General features: G+C 32.0%; 1 protein-coding gene across 2 annotated transcripts in view; it reads left to right on the plus strand.

Annotated features, from left to right (window-relative positions):
- TECRL (trans-2,3-enoyl-CoA reductase like) overlaps nt 1–18,097 on the plus strand; it is a 122,354-nt gene that overhangs the window by 36,304 nt on the left and 67,953 nt on the right. For both annotated transcript variants that reach the window (XM_047856714.1, XM_047856713.1), the window contains exon 3: nt 17,743–17,787. In XM_047856714.1, coding sequence (XP_047712670.1) covers nt 17,743–17,787 — 45 coding nt within the window. The remainder of the gene's footprint in view (nt 1–17,742; nt 17,788–18,097) is intronic.

Here is an 18,097-nt window from a genome sequence, read left to right on the forward strand (position 1 = left end):
GCAAATTGAGATTAAAAAAAAAGAAACTAAAGAATGTATCATCTACCAATATATTAAGGGCTGCAAACATTTTCAGATAAAAATATTTTGAAAAGAAATATCTCAAGTCTATTCTATTATAGTGTATATAGGTACTATAAATCACAACGTGTAGTAATATATTGTTCAAAACATGGTTTTTAATGATACCTCGTTAATGTTTTCTATTATGAAATTCAGCTAATGATATATAGAATAATATAATTTTGTTTTCTCTAACTGCCCTTGCTATATGTACCTCTCAATTTTTCTTTTTTTTTCTTTATTTTATTTGTTTATTTATTTTTACTTAAGCCCTTATTTTCTTTGTGGTTTCAATTCAAATCATAGTGTAACCACTGGCACATATCAATGTCCCAGGTGTTGAAAATAGACCTCTTCTTATTGTAACTACTTTAAAATACTCATCAAATTTACATTGCTATATACTTAATATCATCAGAAACTCACATAAATGTTGAAAATTCAATTTACCTTTGTGATGTATTACTGTTTGCAGAATCTTAGATCAAAGCGTTAGGAAGGGATGGCCATTTTGCCAGTCAAGGTTCATGTAATACAACTGTCATGACTAATACAATTCCTAAAGTGTATGAGGTATGATCCTGTCTGTAAACTGTTTTGTCTCTCATTATGGCACAACGTTTAAGCCTGTGTATTGCTATGCAATGTCAGGGCTATTTTGATTCATCTTTCATGACATGCTGATATTCCCAAAGCATGATATTATGAAATAGTTTTGTTGTATAATATGCAAACATCAAAATAGTTGGGTTAGCAATGTTGGACCTTGAGCAAGTGCCTACAATATAAATTCACCAAATATCAGAAGAGATAGATTATCTATAGCACATGATTGATTTCCAACTTATATTTGAATATGTGAGTGTGTGAAGAAATTTAAATTCAAAAGGAGACAGATAACGGCACAGTGAAATAGCTGGACTGGTTAATATACTGTATAAGGGAGTATTCTCAAAATGCGAAACCAGAAAGCACACACAGCACTAAAGCCACCGGTACAAAATCAAAGATCATCTTGCAAACTTTAATGCACAAGCAATGGTTTATTTTTTTATTTTCCTTTATTTCTTCCTCTAAAAATTGTTTTGGCTAACCAAAAATATTTGGTTAAATTGCAATCATTAGCAGGATTATAGATGAGTAATATAAAACAAGGGAATCTATTAAGACATAGCTTACTCTTGTAGTATTAATCTTCTCATTTCTGAGAAAATTTTCAGAAAGACATGGAATGCATCACAGTGGAATTTTATGTAAATGATCTAAAAACAAGCACATGAGCTCTTAAAATGGTTTATTAATGACACTTCATCATTACAAGGAAATGTCTAAAATGAGTTATTTGTGCTTATATATTTTGTCACCTATCTAGTTGGTTTAAAAATATCTTTCATTTTTCAAATTTCATAAAATATGTCATATTCAAAGTTCCTTGGACCCTATTACAAATCCCTTGAAAATATAATCTCCATGTTAAATTCAGATGTGCTAAAATGTACCACAATGTTTTTATAATCCCAAAGATATTAATGTGCCAATTTCTCATTTTCATGTATTATTTTTCGTTTGATTTGTATGTACTTTGTTGGCAAAGCATCATATTCAATAAATGAGATTATTTTAGCAAGATAACAATAGCTTCACTTTTTAATATAATAAAATAATAAACATACAAGATAAATTTCCAAAAATGCAAAATCTCACAAAGATTAAAGCATTAACTTCCTAATATAAATGTTTTTACTAAAGGCTAGAGATATTTTTCTATGCCTATATACACAATTTCACATATTTTTTTTTTATTTTTAAGTTTATTTATTTATTTTGTGAGGGAGAGGGAGCTTGAGAGAGGGCAGTAGCAGGGAGAGAGGGAGAGAGAATCTCAAGCAGGCTGCGTGCTGTCAGTACACAGCTCGACTCTGGGATTGATCTCAACAACCATAAGATCATGACCTGAGCTGAAATCAAGAGTCAGACACATAAATGACTGTGCCACCCAGGTGCCCCCCCCCCACAATTTCACATATCTTATACATTGGTCTCTAATAGCTTTTCCTATCAACATATTTTCTCAGTGTATTTTTGAGTAAATATATATTGACCTACATGATAAATATTACTGGAGATATACTTTTCTGTGGATGTGTAATACACATTTTCTGGATACACATTCTAATTGCTTCTATAATAAAGAAATATTATGCTTATTTATTCATCACTATTTGTTGAATGTTGAAAAATATTTAGCAGACATTTAATATGTACCATGCATCAAGTTATTTATTGACCAGAATAATTCATATTTGTAAAATTATTTAATTGTATTTGTAAGAATAATACCAGGGGAAAAAATGTTGTTATAGAGGATAACCTCACTTCAAATCTTAACATGTATGTATTGCCAAATTTTCTCTCCTAATTTGTAGACTTAAAAGAGTACTTCAGAGTTTTTCTTCCCTTTCCTTATTAGTACTGTATATTAACAAGTTAATAAGTTTTGATAATTGATGTCTGGAAAAAAATAATTTAGCATTAGATTTCATTTGTTGAGTCATTAGTGAATTAATTTTCTCATACTCTCCTTTGAGATTTTTATGTATTTTTTTCTGGAAATTGCCTGTTCATAGTGTTCACCCATATCTTTGACTACTTGGATGTTTTTGGTGTCTTAATAATACATAAAATCTTTATGAATTAGTATATAGGTAACAAACACTTTTCCCCATTTTTGGAAGAAAAATCAATTTTATAGATCCAAATTAATCAATTTTTTTATTTTATGTTTTCTGTTTTGTGACCTATTTGAGTATCATTTAATCCTCTAATCTTTGGAAATATTGATTTATGTTTTATTCAAATACTTGTAAGTTATAGTTTTATTTTTCACATAATTTTTTTAATATCTGTAATTTATCTTGGTAGAGGGGATGGGGTGAAGAATTCTCACCATTTTAATTATACTTCATGTTTATGATTTTAATTTCTGATTACATATCACGATTAGTGAAATTATATAGCTATTTTCTCTCTTTCTGATTTATTTTTATTATTTTATTCAGTGTTTTACAAAACAATATCTAAATACTAGGGAATTATTTCTACATTAAAAATGTTTTTTGGTAATTTATCTGGTATCATGATTTCTCCATTCTTTCATTGACAATTTTGGTTAGATAACTTCTTGATATCTCTTTCATGTTTTGTTTAGGGTCCATAAATTTGAATTCAAGGAGATTATGTTTTGTATATATTATAATCCAAACATTTCTAAAATACGTTTATATCTCATTTTCCAGTAATGACTTTTTTAAGTCAATATTTATTTATTTACAGACAGTTTACTGTATAAATTGCCAAAAGCATGTAGTATTTTGTTTTGTCAAAAAGAAAAACAAAAGGAAGAAGAAGAAGAAAAAGAAGAAGAAGAAAAAGAAGAAGAAGAAGAAGAAGAAGAAGAAAAAGGAGAAGAAAAAGAAGGAGAAGAAGGAGAAGAAAAAGACACCAAGACAAAAACAAAATAACTCCAAAAGTAGATAGGTTAAAGTAGCATTTTGTAGTAATGAATGGAGATTTTAGTCTTTTTCACAAATTGGTTGCTTCCTTTTAGGCCGATTCTCTAGCATCTCCTGCAACTTTAAGATTACTATTGGCTAACTCCTAAAATCAAATTCTTTAGTGCTAAGTATTATACCTATGACATCCTAGAAGCTTGATTTTCCCCATGGTCAGATGTTTAATGTTTTCAGCCAAAAATATTAAATGCCTTTTGGAAAAACTAAATCCTGAGTCTGTGCACATTTTAGCAGTAGCAAAGGGTTAAGTAATAAATAAGAATACTACATATTGGAATTAAATGCAATGTCTGTTTAAAAAGAAAAAAAAAACAAGAAAATAAATGAGGATGACATTCTGAAAATATGACAATATTGACCCTGCATGGCACTCTCATCTTCCCACCAGTTAGTTTAATGAATAATAGTTCTTTCTTGAAACAGGTTAGAGTAAAATATCCCCAGAATAAATCCACATTATTAAAGATTTCAGTAATAGTCATCTAAGTGATAATAGGGTGGTAGTATGTAGTATAAATGTATTTTGTGCATTTGAATATACATATACCTCATGTGTGTGTGATTATGTGTATGACATATAAAATATATATGTAGTTATTTTCTTAACTATAGAATATCTTAATTCCCTCTTACGGTATCTTTTGAGCCTAAAAGCTTAATGTTGTAATTTCCAAAAGGTACCTAAATAATCTAAAAAACTCAAAGGAAAAGATTTAATCTACAAAAAATATTTTAGATAGACATTTCTATAGTATCATTTTGAGGTTGACCAATGTTTATCAAGTGAAATCCATATACTTTGTCACAATCCACAGTACATCATTTATCTAGTATACTTTTAAAATTTAAGCATAAAGTTTTCTCTAACATGTAATCTCTACCTATTTTAAGATTCATGTCATTCTAGTATATTATCCTTCATTCTTCTTTGTTTTGTACTTACCTACCCTTTCTCTATTTTGAGAGATCTAATAAATTCTGGCTATTAGATTCCCCTTCATTTTAAGCCCCAGCATTACATTGAAAATTACATCTAAAATGATAATCCAATATGATACTTTCAGAACTACTTGCTTTTCCTGCAATTTTCACTTCCACTCTGCTTTAGCTACTTATCACTTATCCATGCCATGAGATTTGACATTAGTTATAACTGAATTTTAATATTTGAAACTAAACAAATCACTTGCCCATGTACCATTTTAAATATCTCACTGTTTTGCTCTAGGACTCACAGTTTCTGAAACTCAGAGAAATATAGTCTCTAAAACACTACCTTTCTTCTGATTTATCATCTAGATTAAAGTTTATGTTGTACATTATCTAAACTGCTCTTTTACTAGTTGATCCATATTCCTCCCTAGCTTAAAACTATTCCACGCTTTACCTAAACTGCTCTCTTACAGGTTAATCCATAATAGACTTTTAGGTCCACGAGGCAATTCTCTCTCCAAATCCTTAGATTTACTCTTTTAAGTCTTTTTTTTTCTGTATCTTCAAATGTTGCCTAAAAATTATTTTACCAAGAATTTGCTAACTTACAAACCGCTTATAGCAATTCCATCACTCTTCCTTTCTCCATCACTTAGCCCTCACTTCAGAACACTCTTCTTTGTCCTTTTGCCAAAGACCTTGCTAAGGTCACTAGAGTTTTTTGCTAGGTCCCTTTTGCTAGGGCAGTGGATCATCTTTGGTCATGTGTAACCTGAACTCCCAGCTGCACTTGACTTGGTACACCATCCTGTTTGACTCCTTTGGTTTGATTCTAATTCTGTCCACTTGGTTCTAAGATCTAATTTCTTTGTCTTCTCTCTGACCTCTCATTCTCAGACTCTTTGAGGACTTCACATCATTGTTAGGTTTCTTAAAATCTGTCACTACTTAGATTCTGTCTGCAGCATTCTTCTCTTTTAATTCTACATTTTCCCCCTCTTTTGTTTGTGCTTTCAGCAACTCCCATGGTTTTAAAATTAACACTAATAAATGAATGAAATGAAAGCTGTCTCTTTCCCAGAATTTTGACTCTATAATAAACAGCCAGTGTAGCATCTTAATATCTTGTATTTTTTTGCAGACACTTCAGCATTTTCATTAGAATTTTGACACATAAAACTGAGGGAATAGATTCAATCTGGAAACATTCAATGTTTTTTTTGTTTGTTTGTTTTTGTTTTTGTTTTTTCCATATTCCAAGAATTTGTAAAGGCTGAAATGAACTAACTCTTGGAACAATATAAAATGAATGTAGTTCATACTGAATTATTTTGCAATGTAAAAATGCCCAGGGTTTCTTAACATAGATGATTTTAAACTTCTCAACTGTTTATCTGACTCTGCTGAAATTGTTTTTGGACTTCTCAGTATTTGCCACAATTCGTTAATGAGAAACTGTATTCATCCTAACCGTTCTGTTTATATTTGAAGCTACTGGGTTTGGGAAATGGCAAGTTAATGTAAACTTGCCTAACTCTAAAATAAACAGAATATTTCAATAATAAGAGCAACTATTTGTGTATGTATATAGGTGTGTGGTACTATGCACATATGTGTGCATACAGCCATATTATACTTATTAAAATCCTTGGATTGGGTGTTAAAATGTAGCTTTCTTTCTATTTCTTTTCAATTAAATGATTGACTGTTACTAAAAACAAATAGCAATTCTGTACAATTAGTATATCTGAAATTTGCACATTGACTTCTCATAATCACAGTACAAGTCTCTGTAATTTTTATTCTAGATACCAATTATAGTTTTGGATATATTTTCTCACACATTGATCTGCTCTAGTATCTTATCCCTACTTCCAGCATCAAGTTCAAGCTCCTCATAGCACACAAGGCCCTCATAATTTTTTCATACTCTATATGTATGTGGGTGGGTATGTTTCTTGGTGGCAGCAAAGAAAAATGTATTTAATAGATAATTTGAAGGGTGGGTGGGGAATGTTTTCTGAGTATTGTTCCTGTTAAATAACAACTACATTTTGACTATGAGATTATTTCTACTTGATTGTTTACTAGGCGTATCTATTTGTGACAAATAATCAGTTTATATAAATTCAGGAATGATATTAGCCTGATGTGGAATTTACAACTGTTCATACCTTTTTTTTTTCTGAGCATAGTATCATTTTGAACCAACCACCAATAGCAGTTTAATGCAGAAAACAACATGAACACATTACATTACAGGCAAATAGATACAATATCACAATATCTTTTTCTTACCTGACTCAATTTGCCCATGTGCTCTGCCTTGAAAGTGTCTATTGTCTTTTTCCACCTTATTATTCAGCTCTTGCAAATATTTCTTACATACAATTCCATCAACTTTTCTTTTACTTTATTAAAACAAGGTAAAGTCTCATTTTCCCGTTATTTATTTATTTTTTTAAACACCTTTTCAGCTGTACTGGTATTTTTATTATGGTCATTATTGGTATCTCTTAGTAAACACAATACAGAGTTGTACAGGTTTTAATACTCTGGTCCTAACTACTCTTCATACCTGTTATTTTCAGGGTATGGTTTTGCAGAAAAGGTATTCCAAGAATGCAAATATCATTTGTTAGCGAAAATCTTTTATCTGTACAAACAACTACAAGGTTTTATGTTGTTTTCTTTTACAATTAAAGTTAACATAGGGCACCTGGGTGGCTCAGTCCTTTGAGGGGCCAACTTCGGCTCAGGTCATGGTCTCATGGTTCGTGGGTTCCAGCCGCATGTGGGGCTCTGTGCTGACAGCTCGGGACCTGCAGCCTGCTTCGGACTATGTGTCTCCCTCTTTCTTCCCCACTCCTGCTCATGCTTTCTCTCTCTCTCTCTCTCTCTCAAAAATAAACATTTAAAATGTTAAAATTAAAGTTAACACATTGTGGGGGTGCCTGGGTGGCTCAGTTGTGTTTGACTCTTGATTTTGGCTCAGGTCATGATCTCAATGTCATGAGTTTGAGACCTGCATCAGACTCTGTGCTGGGCATGGAGACTACTTAACATTCTCTTTCTCTCTCTCTCTCTCTCTCTCTCTCTCTCTCTCTCTCCCTCTCTCCAAAAAAAATTAAAGTTAGTAAAACATTTTAAGGTAGTTTTTAATAGTTTCTGGTACTTTGCAAACATCTCCTTTAACACTCACAACATCCCTATTAGATACTTTCGTTATATGTCTATTTCTTTAAATATTTTTGCTTAACAGATGAGAAAAATAAAATTCACAGAGTTAACTTGCCTAGGATAAATAAGATAGCCAGTAGATTTTCGCACCGAGTTAAGTCCAGACAGTGATTATCTACTTTGCAGTTAACTAGCAAAGGAATACTGACTTTTTATGTAGGAAAAATGATTTATTATATAGTAACTAATTTCACATTTGATTGAATATGCATATATAACTTCTACTAATTCTTCTTCAATAAGAGGCCATATGTTTATTCAAATCCTATAAAACTCCTCTGTGCCTGGCAGTCTTCTAATTAACGCATATACAATGGTAATAAAAATGATTGCATCTGTCTGTTCTTATGGAGGTAGAAACATCTTTAAGAGTGCATAAATAATTTTAGATAGGAAGACAAAAACAGGGTAATGAAAAAAAGTAACTGGAAAATAATACTGGGATCTGCTCCATTGGATAGCAACAGGGAGATTCTCTCTGTACAGGAATCATCCAGAAACTCTGATTTAGACACCAACAATTGAATAATTCAGGGTTTAGTGTTTGCCAGGTAGTGAGAGAGAGAGAGAGTAGTGCAAAGTAGTAGATTTTTCATTAGTGTGTTATTGGACCCTAGGATTGAGCCTAGAGAGGAATGGACATGTGGGAGAAATAATAATAATAATATGGTAATTGTTGGAAAATATTTGAAGAATCAAAGAATATTTCAGTTTAAAGTTATATTTAAATCACCAACAATAATAAATAAGTAATGGTGGATAGTGTGTTCTCCATGAGTGTTTTAAGTGGAAAGACCAGTCCATCATAGATGGCAACAAGAAGAAATAAAATTAGATAGTAAAGTCTGAATATATGAAATCCACAAGGAGAATGGAGAAAAATGTTTTGGAAACAGCATTTAAAGCAAGGAGGATTCCTTATACATTTTCATGCCCAAAATTGGATAAGTTTAATGTCAATAATAAATACTAGTTGAAAGATATGCAGAGAACTTTTCTATTAAAGTAAGAAGTTAGAGGGACTTTTTTGAGTGATTGATCATTTAGAAGGCTTTGCTGTTGACAGAGTAAGAGTGCCCTAAAGTACATTGGGGGAGTATTAGAAGGCATGGAGAAGTGGACAATCAGGTCTGATTAGTGGTTGTGCAAAGCAAAATTGGGAGAAGTGTCATTGTGCTGGTGGATATAGTGGGAGACTTGACAGCTGATGGTGTCCAATGTAAATGGGAATATAGGCATGATGATCAATGCTAGTAGTTTCTTAGAAGTTTAGTGGGTAATTTGCTGAACAAACTGGCTATAAATTTAAGCCAGTGAAGATAACGAATCAGTCTGGTTATACTCTGCATGTTCTCCGTACCTCACATTATTCTTGCTTTATGCCTTGCATTTACTATGAAATTGGCTTGTTACTTTATGCCTCTTGCTTTCATGCTCTCTTTTATTTTATAATTCTGAATATTTTTTATGCAGCTTTTAAATTTTCCATTTTTAGAACCATGTCTGTTTTCCTGAAGGAGCTTTGCTTTGTGATTGCTGATTATACAGTGTGATAGCACTCTGTCTTTCTTATTTGAGCACTTTGTAATAGCAAATTCTTTAGCAGATGCATTTTCTTTTCAAGGTCAGCAAAATTATATGCATTGGTTGGTGCCGGTTTTACTGTTAAAACATTTTGTCGTTGTTGGGGTGAGATAGGAAATGGTTCTTTTATTTTTCAGATATATACACACTATTCCACATTTCATATCTTACAGGCTTCCTTGATTCTGTTTTAACGTGATCACTTAATTATGTAGGTGGCATTTATAAGACTACAAAGAAATGGTTTACAAGGAAGAGAATGGGCCATTTAGTTTTAGTGAAGTACTGTACTGAATGGATCATTTCTAACAAATAGAACAACTCAACCAACAATATTAAATCAGCAGCCAATATTTTGGTACATAAGAGATTTATATAATATACTTGATGCTTATTTCTTATAAAAAAGGAAGCGGAATTCATGTGTCTGCCCTGTTGTTCAGGCTTGCTTATAGGATTGTATCGTTTGGAAAGACTATGGCAGTACTAAATAATAAAACATTATAAACAAAGTGGTAAGCAAAGTGTACAGGACATTCTGTCATGACATCATGTTTCCTATTTAGGATTCCATTACTTGGTTGACACGTCCTGTACTTTAATTTTATTTTGTACATATGAGAACTTTGTAATCAGAGCACATCTTTTGCCTGACAGGAAAAGAAAAAGTTGTATACTTTGGATACCAGATCAACTAATATATGTGGAAGTTATTAAGAGAAAGTTTGGCTTAATAGAAATAGAAAATTTTACTAATAAACTGTTCAAAGTTAAAAAAAATCCTTTTATCAAAATTTGAGATTGATCAATATTCCTACATTCTTCTGAAATAATCTAAGGTATTTAGAATGCTCTAGTCCAAAGAATGCTTTTCACTTTGTAATTATTGTTATACAGTATTTTGTTTCTGCATATACATATACACTATTATGACTGTTATCTATATTTTTATATAAATGAGTTATATAGATATTATGATATTTTTATAGAATTATCCATATATATGTTAGTTTCTGTACTGAATATTATTTAGTTTATCTTATCTCTTAGTCTTGGTACTTATTTATTTTTATGGAAGTTGATCCTTTAGATGTTTATCTACCAAAAGACAGAAAGGGTCTATAGAGTATAGGATTTCTTACTGCAATACTCTTTATTTTATGTTATCTTTACAAGATATTCCATTTAAAAACTATTTGTCCAATACCTTTTGTTGTTGCTATTTAGAAGTCTGCTGTCAGTTTAATTGCCACATGAAATATGGAAAAATATGAAAATATGTAAAGAAAATGGAAGACTCTGAATGAAATTATCTGCCTCCATAGATGATTTATTTTTTACTTCCTTGGGTAGGAGAGCTGGACCTTGGAGATTACAGATCACTTGAATCCAAACAGGGATTGAGATGATTCAAAATTCAGCTTCATTTCCTATAGGAACTGGTTTATTTCTGATTTGCCCTTATTTTACAATACTAATTGAAATATTGGGCTTTTACCAGGGTTTCTACTTTTCAATTGAGCATAAAGTCTGCTTTTTTGTCCCCTTAAACTTGTGAGTCTGTGGGAAGTCCTGTTCACCTCTTCTAGTACCAGCAGATATCCTTTGGGGAATGTGGCTCTGGTTGTTGGACTCAGTTTTCTGAGCTTCCCTTCCTGCTGGAGTTTGGCTTCATAATTATTCATTTTCTTAATTACTCTGTGGAGATTTTGATAAAATATTTTGCCATACTTTTCTAGTTGTCCTCAATAGGATGAATAAGAAAGAATATATAGTTTACCATTATAATTAATAAAATTTTTTGCTTATGCTTGCGTATCCCTAATATATTGTCCAATTTTAGCCCCTATTCTTTTTTTTTCTTTTTTTATGTTCATTTATTTTGAGGGAGAGAGAGACAGAGTGTGAGTGGGGGAGAGGCAGAGAGAGAGGGGACACAGAATCTGAAGCAGGCTCCAGGCTCCAACCTGTCAGCACAGAGCATGATGCAGGACTTGAACTCACAAACCACAAGGTCATGACCTGAGCCAAAGTAGGATGCTTAACTGACTGAGCCCCCGAGGTGCCCCATAGCCCCTATTCTTTTAATCTGCTTTTCACATTTGATTAATCCTTTCATGTTTTTTACTTTCTGAGTAATTTCCTCTGGTCCATATTCCAAATGACTAATTCTCTCTTCTCCCTGGTCTAATTGGCTATACTATCATTCCATAATATTTTATTACCAAGAATGAGTTGGTGATAAATTTGCTTTCTTTCTTTTTAAAGTTTATTTATTTATTTTGAGAGAGAGAGAGAGAGAGAGACAGAGACAGAGACAAAGAGAGAGAGAAAGCACATGCACAAGTCGGGGAGGGGCAGAGAGGGAGAAAGAGAATCCCAAGTAGGCTCCACTCTTATCTGTGCAGAACCCTATGCAGGGCTCAACCCCACAAATTGTGAGATCATGACCTAAGCCTGAATCAAAAGTCTGATGATCAACCAATTGAGGCACCCAGGTGCCTCTGATAAATTTGATTTCTATAAAGTTTATTCATATTTGTCAAATAAGCTTCTATTTATATAAACAACTATAAATTATACAAACATATATACATATATTGCATAGTGTATTATATAGTATAATCATATACACATACAATTTACTCTTTCTTTCAAATAGGTTACTACAAAGAACAGTTGATTCACTTTAATTTATAATGCTATGTTGTCTTAGAGCACCTGGCTGGCTCAATTGGTACAGGATGTGACTCTTCATCTTGGCGTTGTGAATTCAAGTGCTACCTTGATCACAGAGATTACTTAAAAAAATAATGCTGCATTTTCTTGAGGCTTATTACCTAAAGGTTTTGTTGACAGGTTTCATTATTTTTCAGACTACTTAGAATCTATTTTATAATAACTTGCATATATCAATTATTTGAAAATAAACCTTCTTTTCTTCTAACTCTCTGGAACTGTCATCTCCAAGATGGGCATTGATCACCACATGTGTATCTAGTGGCAGGTCACAGTGAACCAGCTTGTCAAATTTGCTTATTATTGTCTACATCCAGTTTTGGAATCTTGAGGAATTAAACTGAACCAAGTAGAAACTGTAGACCTATATCTTGCACTAAACTCTTGAACAAAGCCAGCTCTGAATAGCATACTTCTCAGTATTATATTCTGTTTCTATTTATTCTTTGTACCATCTCACAACACCAACCACAAAGAAACCAGGATGTAAACAACAAAAATTGATCACCATTTTCTCCATTCCCAGAAGTCTCTATGGTCTACTATGGAGGTTTCATTACTTGAATTAAATTTCCTTAATTCTAAACTGTTCTCAGAACTTCTTCCTAGTGATACTGGTGAAATCAAGAAAAGAGTAGGAGTAAGGCTGAGGTTTACCTAGGGTCATAAGTGAGGACATAAGTGTTCTAGGTCATGAAGGATACTTAGTATTTCTGAAAAATTCTCCCAGTCATTTTTCTTCTAAATTTCTCTTCTTTCAGCAATAATATAAATTCAGTTAAATATTTAATACCATCTGTAATCAAGAACTATCAATAATAATTTTTAACATCTTTCAAACTATACCATGCTAATAACTTGATGTATGCTTTAGTCTGTATGACCTATTAATTGGCTCTATATTTTCATATATACAAAGATAGGGTGGATTCTACTAGCAAGTCAAGAAGCAAACATTTCACTTATCTATTACCAATTTTTAAAATTGTACCTCTAGAGGCACCTGAGTGGCTCAGTCAGGTAAGTGTCTGACTCTTGGTTTTGGGTCAGGTCATGATCTTGAGGTTCATAAGTATGAGTCCCACATTGGGCTCTGGGCTGACAGCATGGAGTCTGCTTGGGAGTCTCTCCTCTCCCTCTCTCCCTCTGCCCCTAGCTTGCTCTCACTTGCTCTCTCTCAAAATAAATAAATAAACTTAAAAAAAAGGAATCTTTAAAAAAATAAAATAAAATAAAATTGTACCTCTAAAAATACAAGTGGAGCATTTTTATACTGTTGAACAACATCCAACAAGAGGAATTTAAATCATAATAAAAATGATGGCAGGTAACACAGTCTTACATTACAAGAAAGCAAAGGCAGGCATCAGGCACATATTACTTGAGTGAATATGGCTGATGACATATTTTACGTGATATATATCCTATATAATTTGTATTATTGTTCTTCTTAATAATGCAAATTTAAAAATATTTTTGAAGAAGTAAAATAATCAAATACTTTAAATCTGTTTAATCTTATGGAATTTAATTCAATCACTAGTTTTTCTTTCTATGTGAATGCTGTATACAAATAGAAATTAATTTAGGAAATTGAAATCTTCTGGATTCTTGGATTTCAAAACTTTTTGACTATGAATCAGAATGTGAAATGCTTATTGGTCTTATAAAAATACAATGTATTTACAAAATTTAAAATATTGAATGAAAGTTCATGAAGTAATACTTAACCTATTTAGAGTTTATTCCAATATATTTTATTCAGTGTCATGATGATCCATCTCTACTTATTCTATTCTATTCTATTCTATTCTATTCTATTCTATTCTATTATTTCTTTTTGTAATGCTAAGAATAATACTGATTCCTTTTTTCCAATTTACTAATGGGTCACAACCAGCAGTTTGGAAAACATTACCTTATTAAAATAAGTATATTTAATAAGTATATTAAAATAAGTATATTTGAATTACATACTGAACTACATATATATCAAATTATATATATTACTCATTTAGAATGTTAATCCATTAGTGATATAAACACTTTCAATTTTCAAGGAAAGAACTGTAAGTCATGGCTAAAATACGAAAAAAGTTACGCAAATCAAGTTATATATCTTGACAACTTTAGACACACAGATGCATTAGATCTCTTATGTTGTTGTAATTCATCTCTATGCCAGTTGTCTCTTCAATGTACTAATACATTACAAATAATATTTTAGACTATTCATCCATGCTAAAAATCCTTATGCAACATATGTTCTTTATAATTTATGTTTATAAACTGTCTTTTTCTGCCATTCTTCGACCTCTGCTATTCCACCTCACCACAATAAGCACAGAACATTTCAGCAAATGTATGCTTTGCTCCTTGAAAAGGTGACTGAAACTAATCTAAAGACTTATGTAGACAGTTAATAACTTTTTCACTAGGACACAATGTTCAAAGGTTATAACCTATAAATGCCAAGTTTATTTCATAAGTAGTTTTATAGTTTATCCATGCTGAGAGACTTGGGAGGACATGGATTTCCCTGAAAGAGTTTAGAGCTTCTAACTTCTCTGATGAATCTTTGTGGATTCAACCATTATTCACTCATCTAGATCATAGACATATCTATGGGCTTCAAATGATAATTTTGCATTTCCACCATAGGAGGCATCATGAAATAACTATCGAAAGCAGTGTTTCTTGTGAATATTATTAAAATGGACAGAAATTGACAGCTTATGTTCACCCATCATAGGTGCTCAATGACTAATGTTCAATATAAATGGATTCCCATTAGCTTTGTATTTTCTCCAATACCCATATTGGAAACTCATTTAAACTTATAGAAGCCTCTGCTGTATGCATGTGCATCATATCTTCTTTGACAGCAGATTTTCACTAACAGTAATAAAAGTAAATATTTTAAAAGACTTTTCAGCAAATAATGTTAATACACATTCCAGAACAAGTGCCTATATAAATAATAATTGTATTAGTAAATACAAAAAAAAGAAAGTGTCTTTATCTGCATATTTTCTAATTAAAAAAAATCAAATGCCAAAGTTAAATTTTGTGCCTGCTTATTTGTCATGCTATTACTAAGTTTGGTTTAAATATAATTCTAAATAATTTTAAACACTTGATTATAATTTTTGATGTATGAATTATTTGTCCAAGATAATGTACATGTATAAATTGTCTTTTACATAAATTTAGATAGAATTTATTGCAATAGTCTAGTTATGTTACATTATCATCACTTTTACTGCCACCTTTAATGTTTTGAAAACAAAAGAGCAATGTGGAATGTTCCTTTGTCAATATTCTTCTGTTAATTTACTACAAATCAAGTTAATTTGCTTAACATTGGATATTAAAGTTAAGAATTAAATTTTCAATACAAACTTTAAAATAATAACAGAATTCATTTTAAGAGAAAATAATTATATTCTGGTAATTATGAGCCAATTTTTCCATTGTGGCTGTGTATAGTAAGTATATTTTGATTTCCTTATCCAGGTAGAATTCTTTAGTAAACTGTATTTATTCCTAACAGTAGTAGGAGAAGATACTAAAGTAAAGTGATGTTCTGTTATGATCAATAGGCCCATAATTATTAAAAGTCAATAATACATATTATTCCAATTGTGTGCTTTACTCTTGATAAAGAAAATAACCCAATTTCAGGTGCCAATATTTTTTTTAAAAATTTAATTTGGGGTTCCTGGGTGGCTCAGTTGGTTAAGCGTCCAACTTTAGCTCAGGTCATGATCTTGCAGTCCGTGAGTTCGGGCCCCACGTCAGGCCCTGTGTTGACAGCTCAGAGCCTGCTTTGGATTCTATGTCTCCCTCTCTCTCTCTGCCCATCCCCTGCTCATGCTCTGTCTCTCTCACTCTCAAAAATGAATAAATGTTAAAAAAATGTTAAAAAATTAATGAGATCAAAGTTCTTTAGTGTCAAATGAAGACGCTGAAGCATTTTGTTGAAGAATAACTTACTTAAAAGTGCATAAATTCTATGTCATATACCTTGGTACAGGTCGACAAATTGAACACATCTATGTAGCCAGTTCTTAAATTGAAAAACAGAAAATTATCACCCATAAGGCTCACATCATGCTTTCTTCCAGAACTATCCACTACTGCTCATCATCACACTGCAAGAGTAACTACTATCTCCATTTATGACACTGGATAACTTCTTTATGCACTACCTAAGATCGAATCTGCTGTTCAATAGAAACTATTAGATTTATTGGGGGAGGGAGTGATGCCTACTCATGTCTTCTGCACATTTTTAGTTGCATTATTCATTTTTAAAAACTCCATTTAAATTCCATTTAGTTAGCATACGGTGTAATATTAGATTGACATGTACAATTTAGTGATTCAACACTTCCATACAACAGCTGGTATTCATCACTACAAGTACACTCCTTAATCCTCATCATCTATTTAACTCATCACTCTACCTCCCCTCCTCCCTGGCAACCATCAGTTTGTTATTTATAGTTAACAAGTCTATTGCTTGCTTTCCCTCCCTTTATTTTAGCTTATGATTGTTTTGTTTGTTAAATTCTACATAGGAGTGAAGTTATATGGTATTTGCCTTTCTCTGACTGACTTATTTTACTTAGCATGATACTCTTTAGCTCCATCCACATTGCTGCAAATGGAAATATTTCATTCTTTTTATGGTTGAATAATATTCCATTGTATGTATATACTACTTCTTCTTTACCCATTCATCAGTTGATGGACACTTGGGCTGTTTCCATAATCTGACTACAGTAGACAATGCTGTTAAATATAACATATCCATGTATCCCTTTCAATTAGTACTCTTGTATACTTTGGGTAAATACCTAGTGATGCAATTGCTGGATCATAGAGTTAAAGATGTAAATGTGATACCTGAAACCGTGAAAATCCGAGAAGAACACGGGCAGTAACCTCTTTGACATTAGCTGTAGCAACTTCTTTCTGGATATGTCTCCTGAGTCAAAAGAAACAAAAGCAATAATGAACTATTGGGACTTCATCAAGATAAAAAATTGCACAGGGAAGGAAACAATCAACAAAACTAAAAGGAAACCAGTGGAATGGGAGAAGATATTTGCAAATAACATATCTGATACAGGATTTGTATTCAAAATATGTAAAGAACTTATCAAACTCAACACCCAAAGATGAATAATCCAAATGAAAAATGGTCAGAAGACATGAATAGACATTTTTCCAAAGAAGACATCGAGATGGCTAACAGACATTTGAAAAGATGCTCAACATCACTCATCATCAGAGAAATGCAAATCAAAACCACAATGAGATATCACTGCACATCACTCAGAATGGCTAAAATTAACAACACAAGAAACAACAGGTGTTGTTGAAGATGTGGAGAAATGGGAACCCTCCTTGCACTGTTGGTGGGAATGCAAACTGATGCAGCCACTCTGGAGAACAATATGAAGTTTCCTCAAAAAAGTTAAAAATAGAACTACCCTATGACCCAGCGATTGCACTCTAAGTATTTATCCAAAGAAACTATTGGATTTTAAACTGTGTTGACACTTGTGTTGACAACTAAATGCTATTATTTTTCATTGAACAGGTCCGAAGTGGTACCCTTCTAGAGTTGGCCTGCAGCTAGAACGAGGTAAGAATCAAATTTCATTGATCTATTTATTTAATTTGGAATCCCTTTTCTCTCATCAATAGCTAATATTTATTTATCACTTACTAAATGACAGGCATTGTAATAAGTGCCGTAAATCAATTATATCAATTGATTCTCCCGACAAGCTAGTGCTCCATTTTTATGGATGAGGAATTTTAGTCTCAAGAAGATAATTTTCACATATTCACTGTCAACATGCATTGGATGCAGGATCTGAACTAACATCTTTCTATCTCTAAAAATTTTACTGCTTTTTTCTCTCATCCTACTACCTCCTAATAGGTTCTCA

The sequence above is a fragment of the Prionailurus viverrinus genome, chromosome B1 (assembly GCF_022837055.1).
Source record: "Prionailurus viverrinus isolate Anna chromosome B1, UM_Priviv_1.0, whole genome shotgun sequence".
Classification (NCBI taxonomy): domain Eukaryota; kingdom Metazoa; phylum Chordata; class Mammalia; order Carnivora; family Felidae; genus Prionailurus; species Prionailurus viverrinus.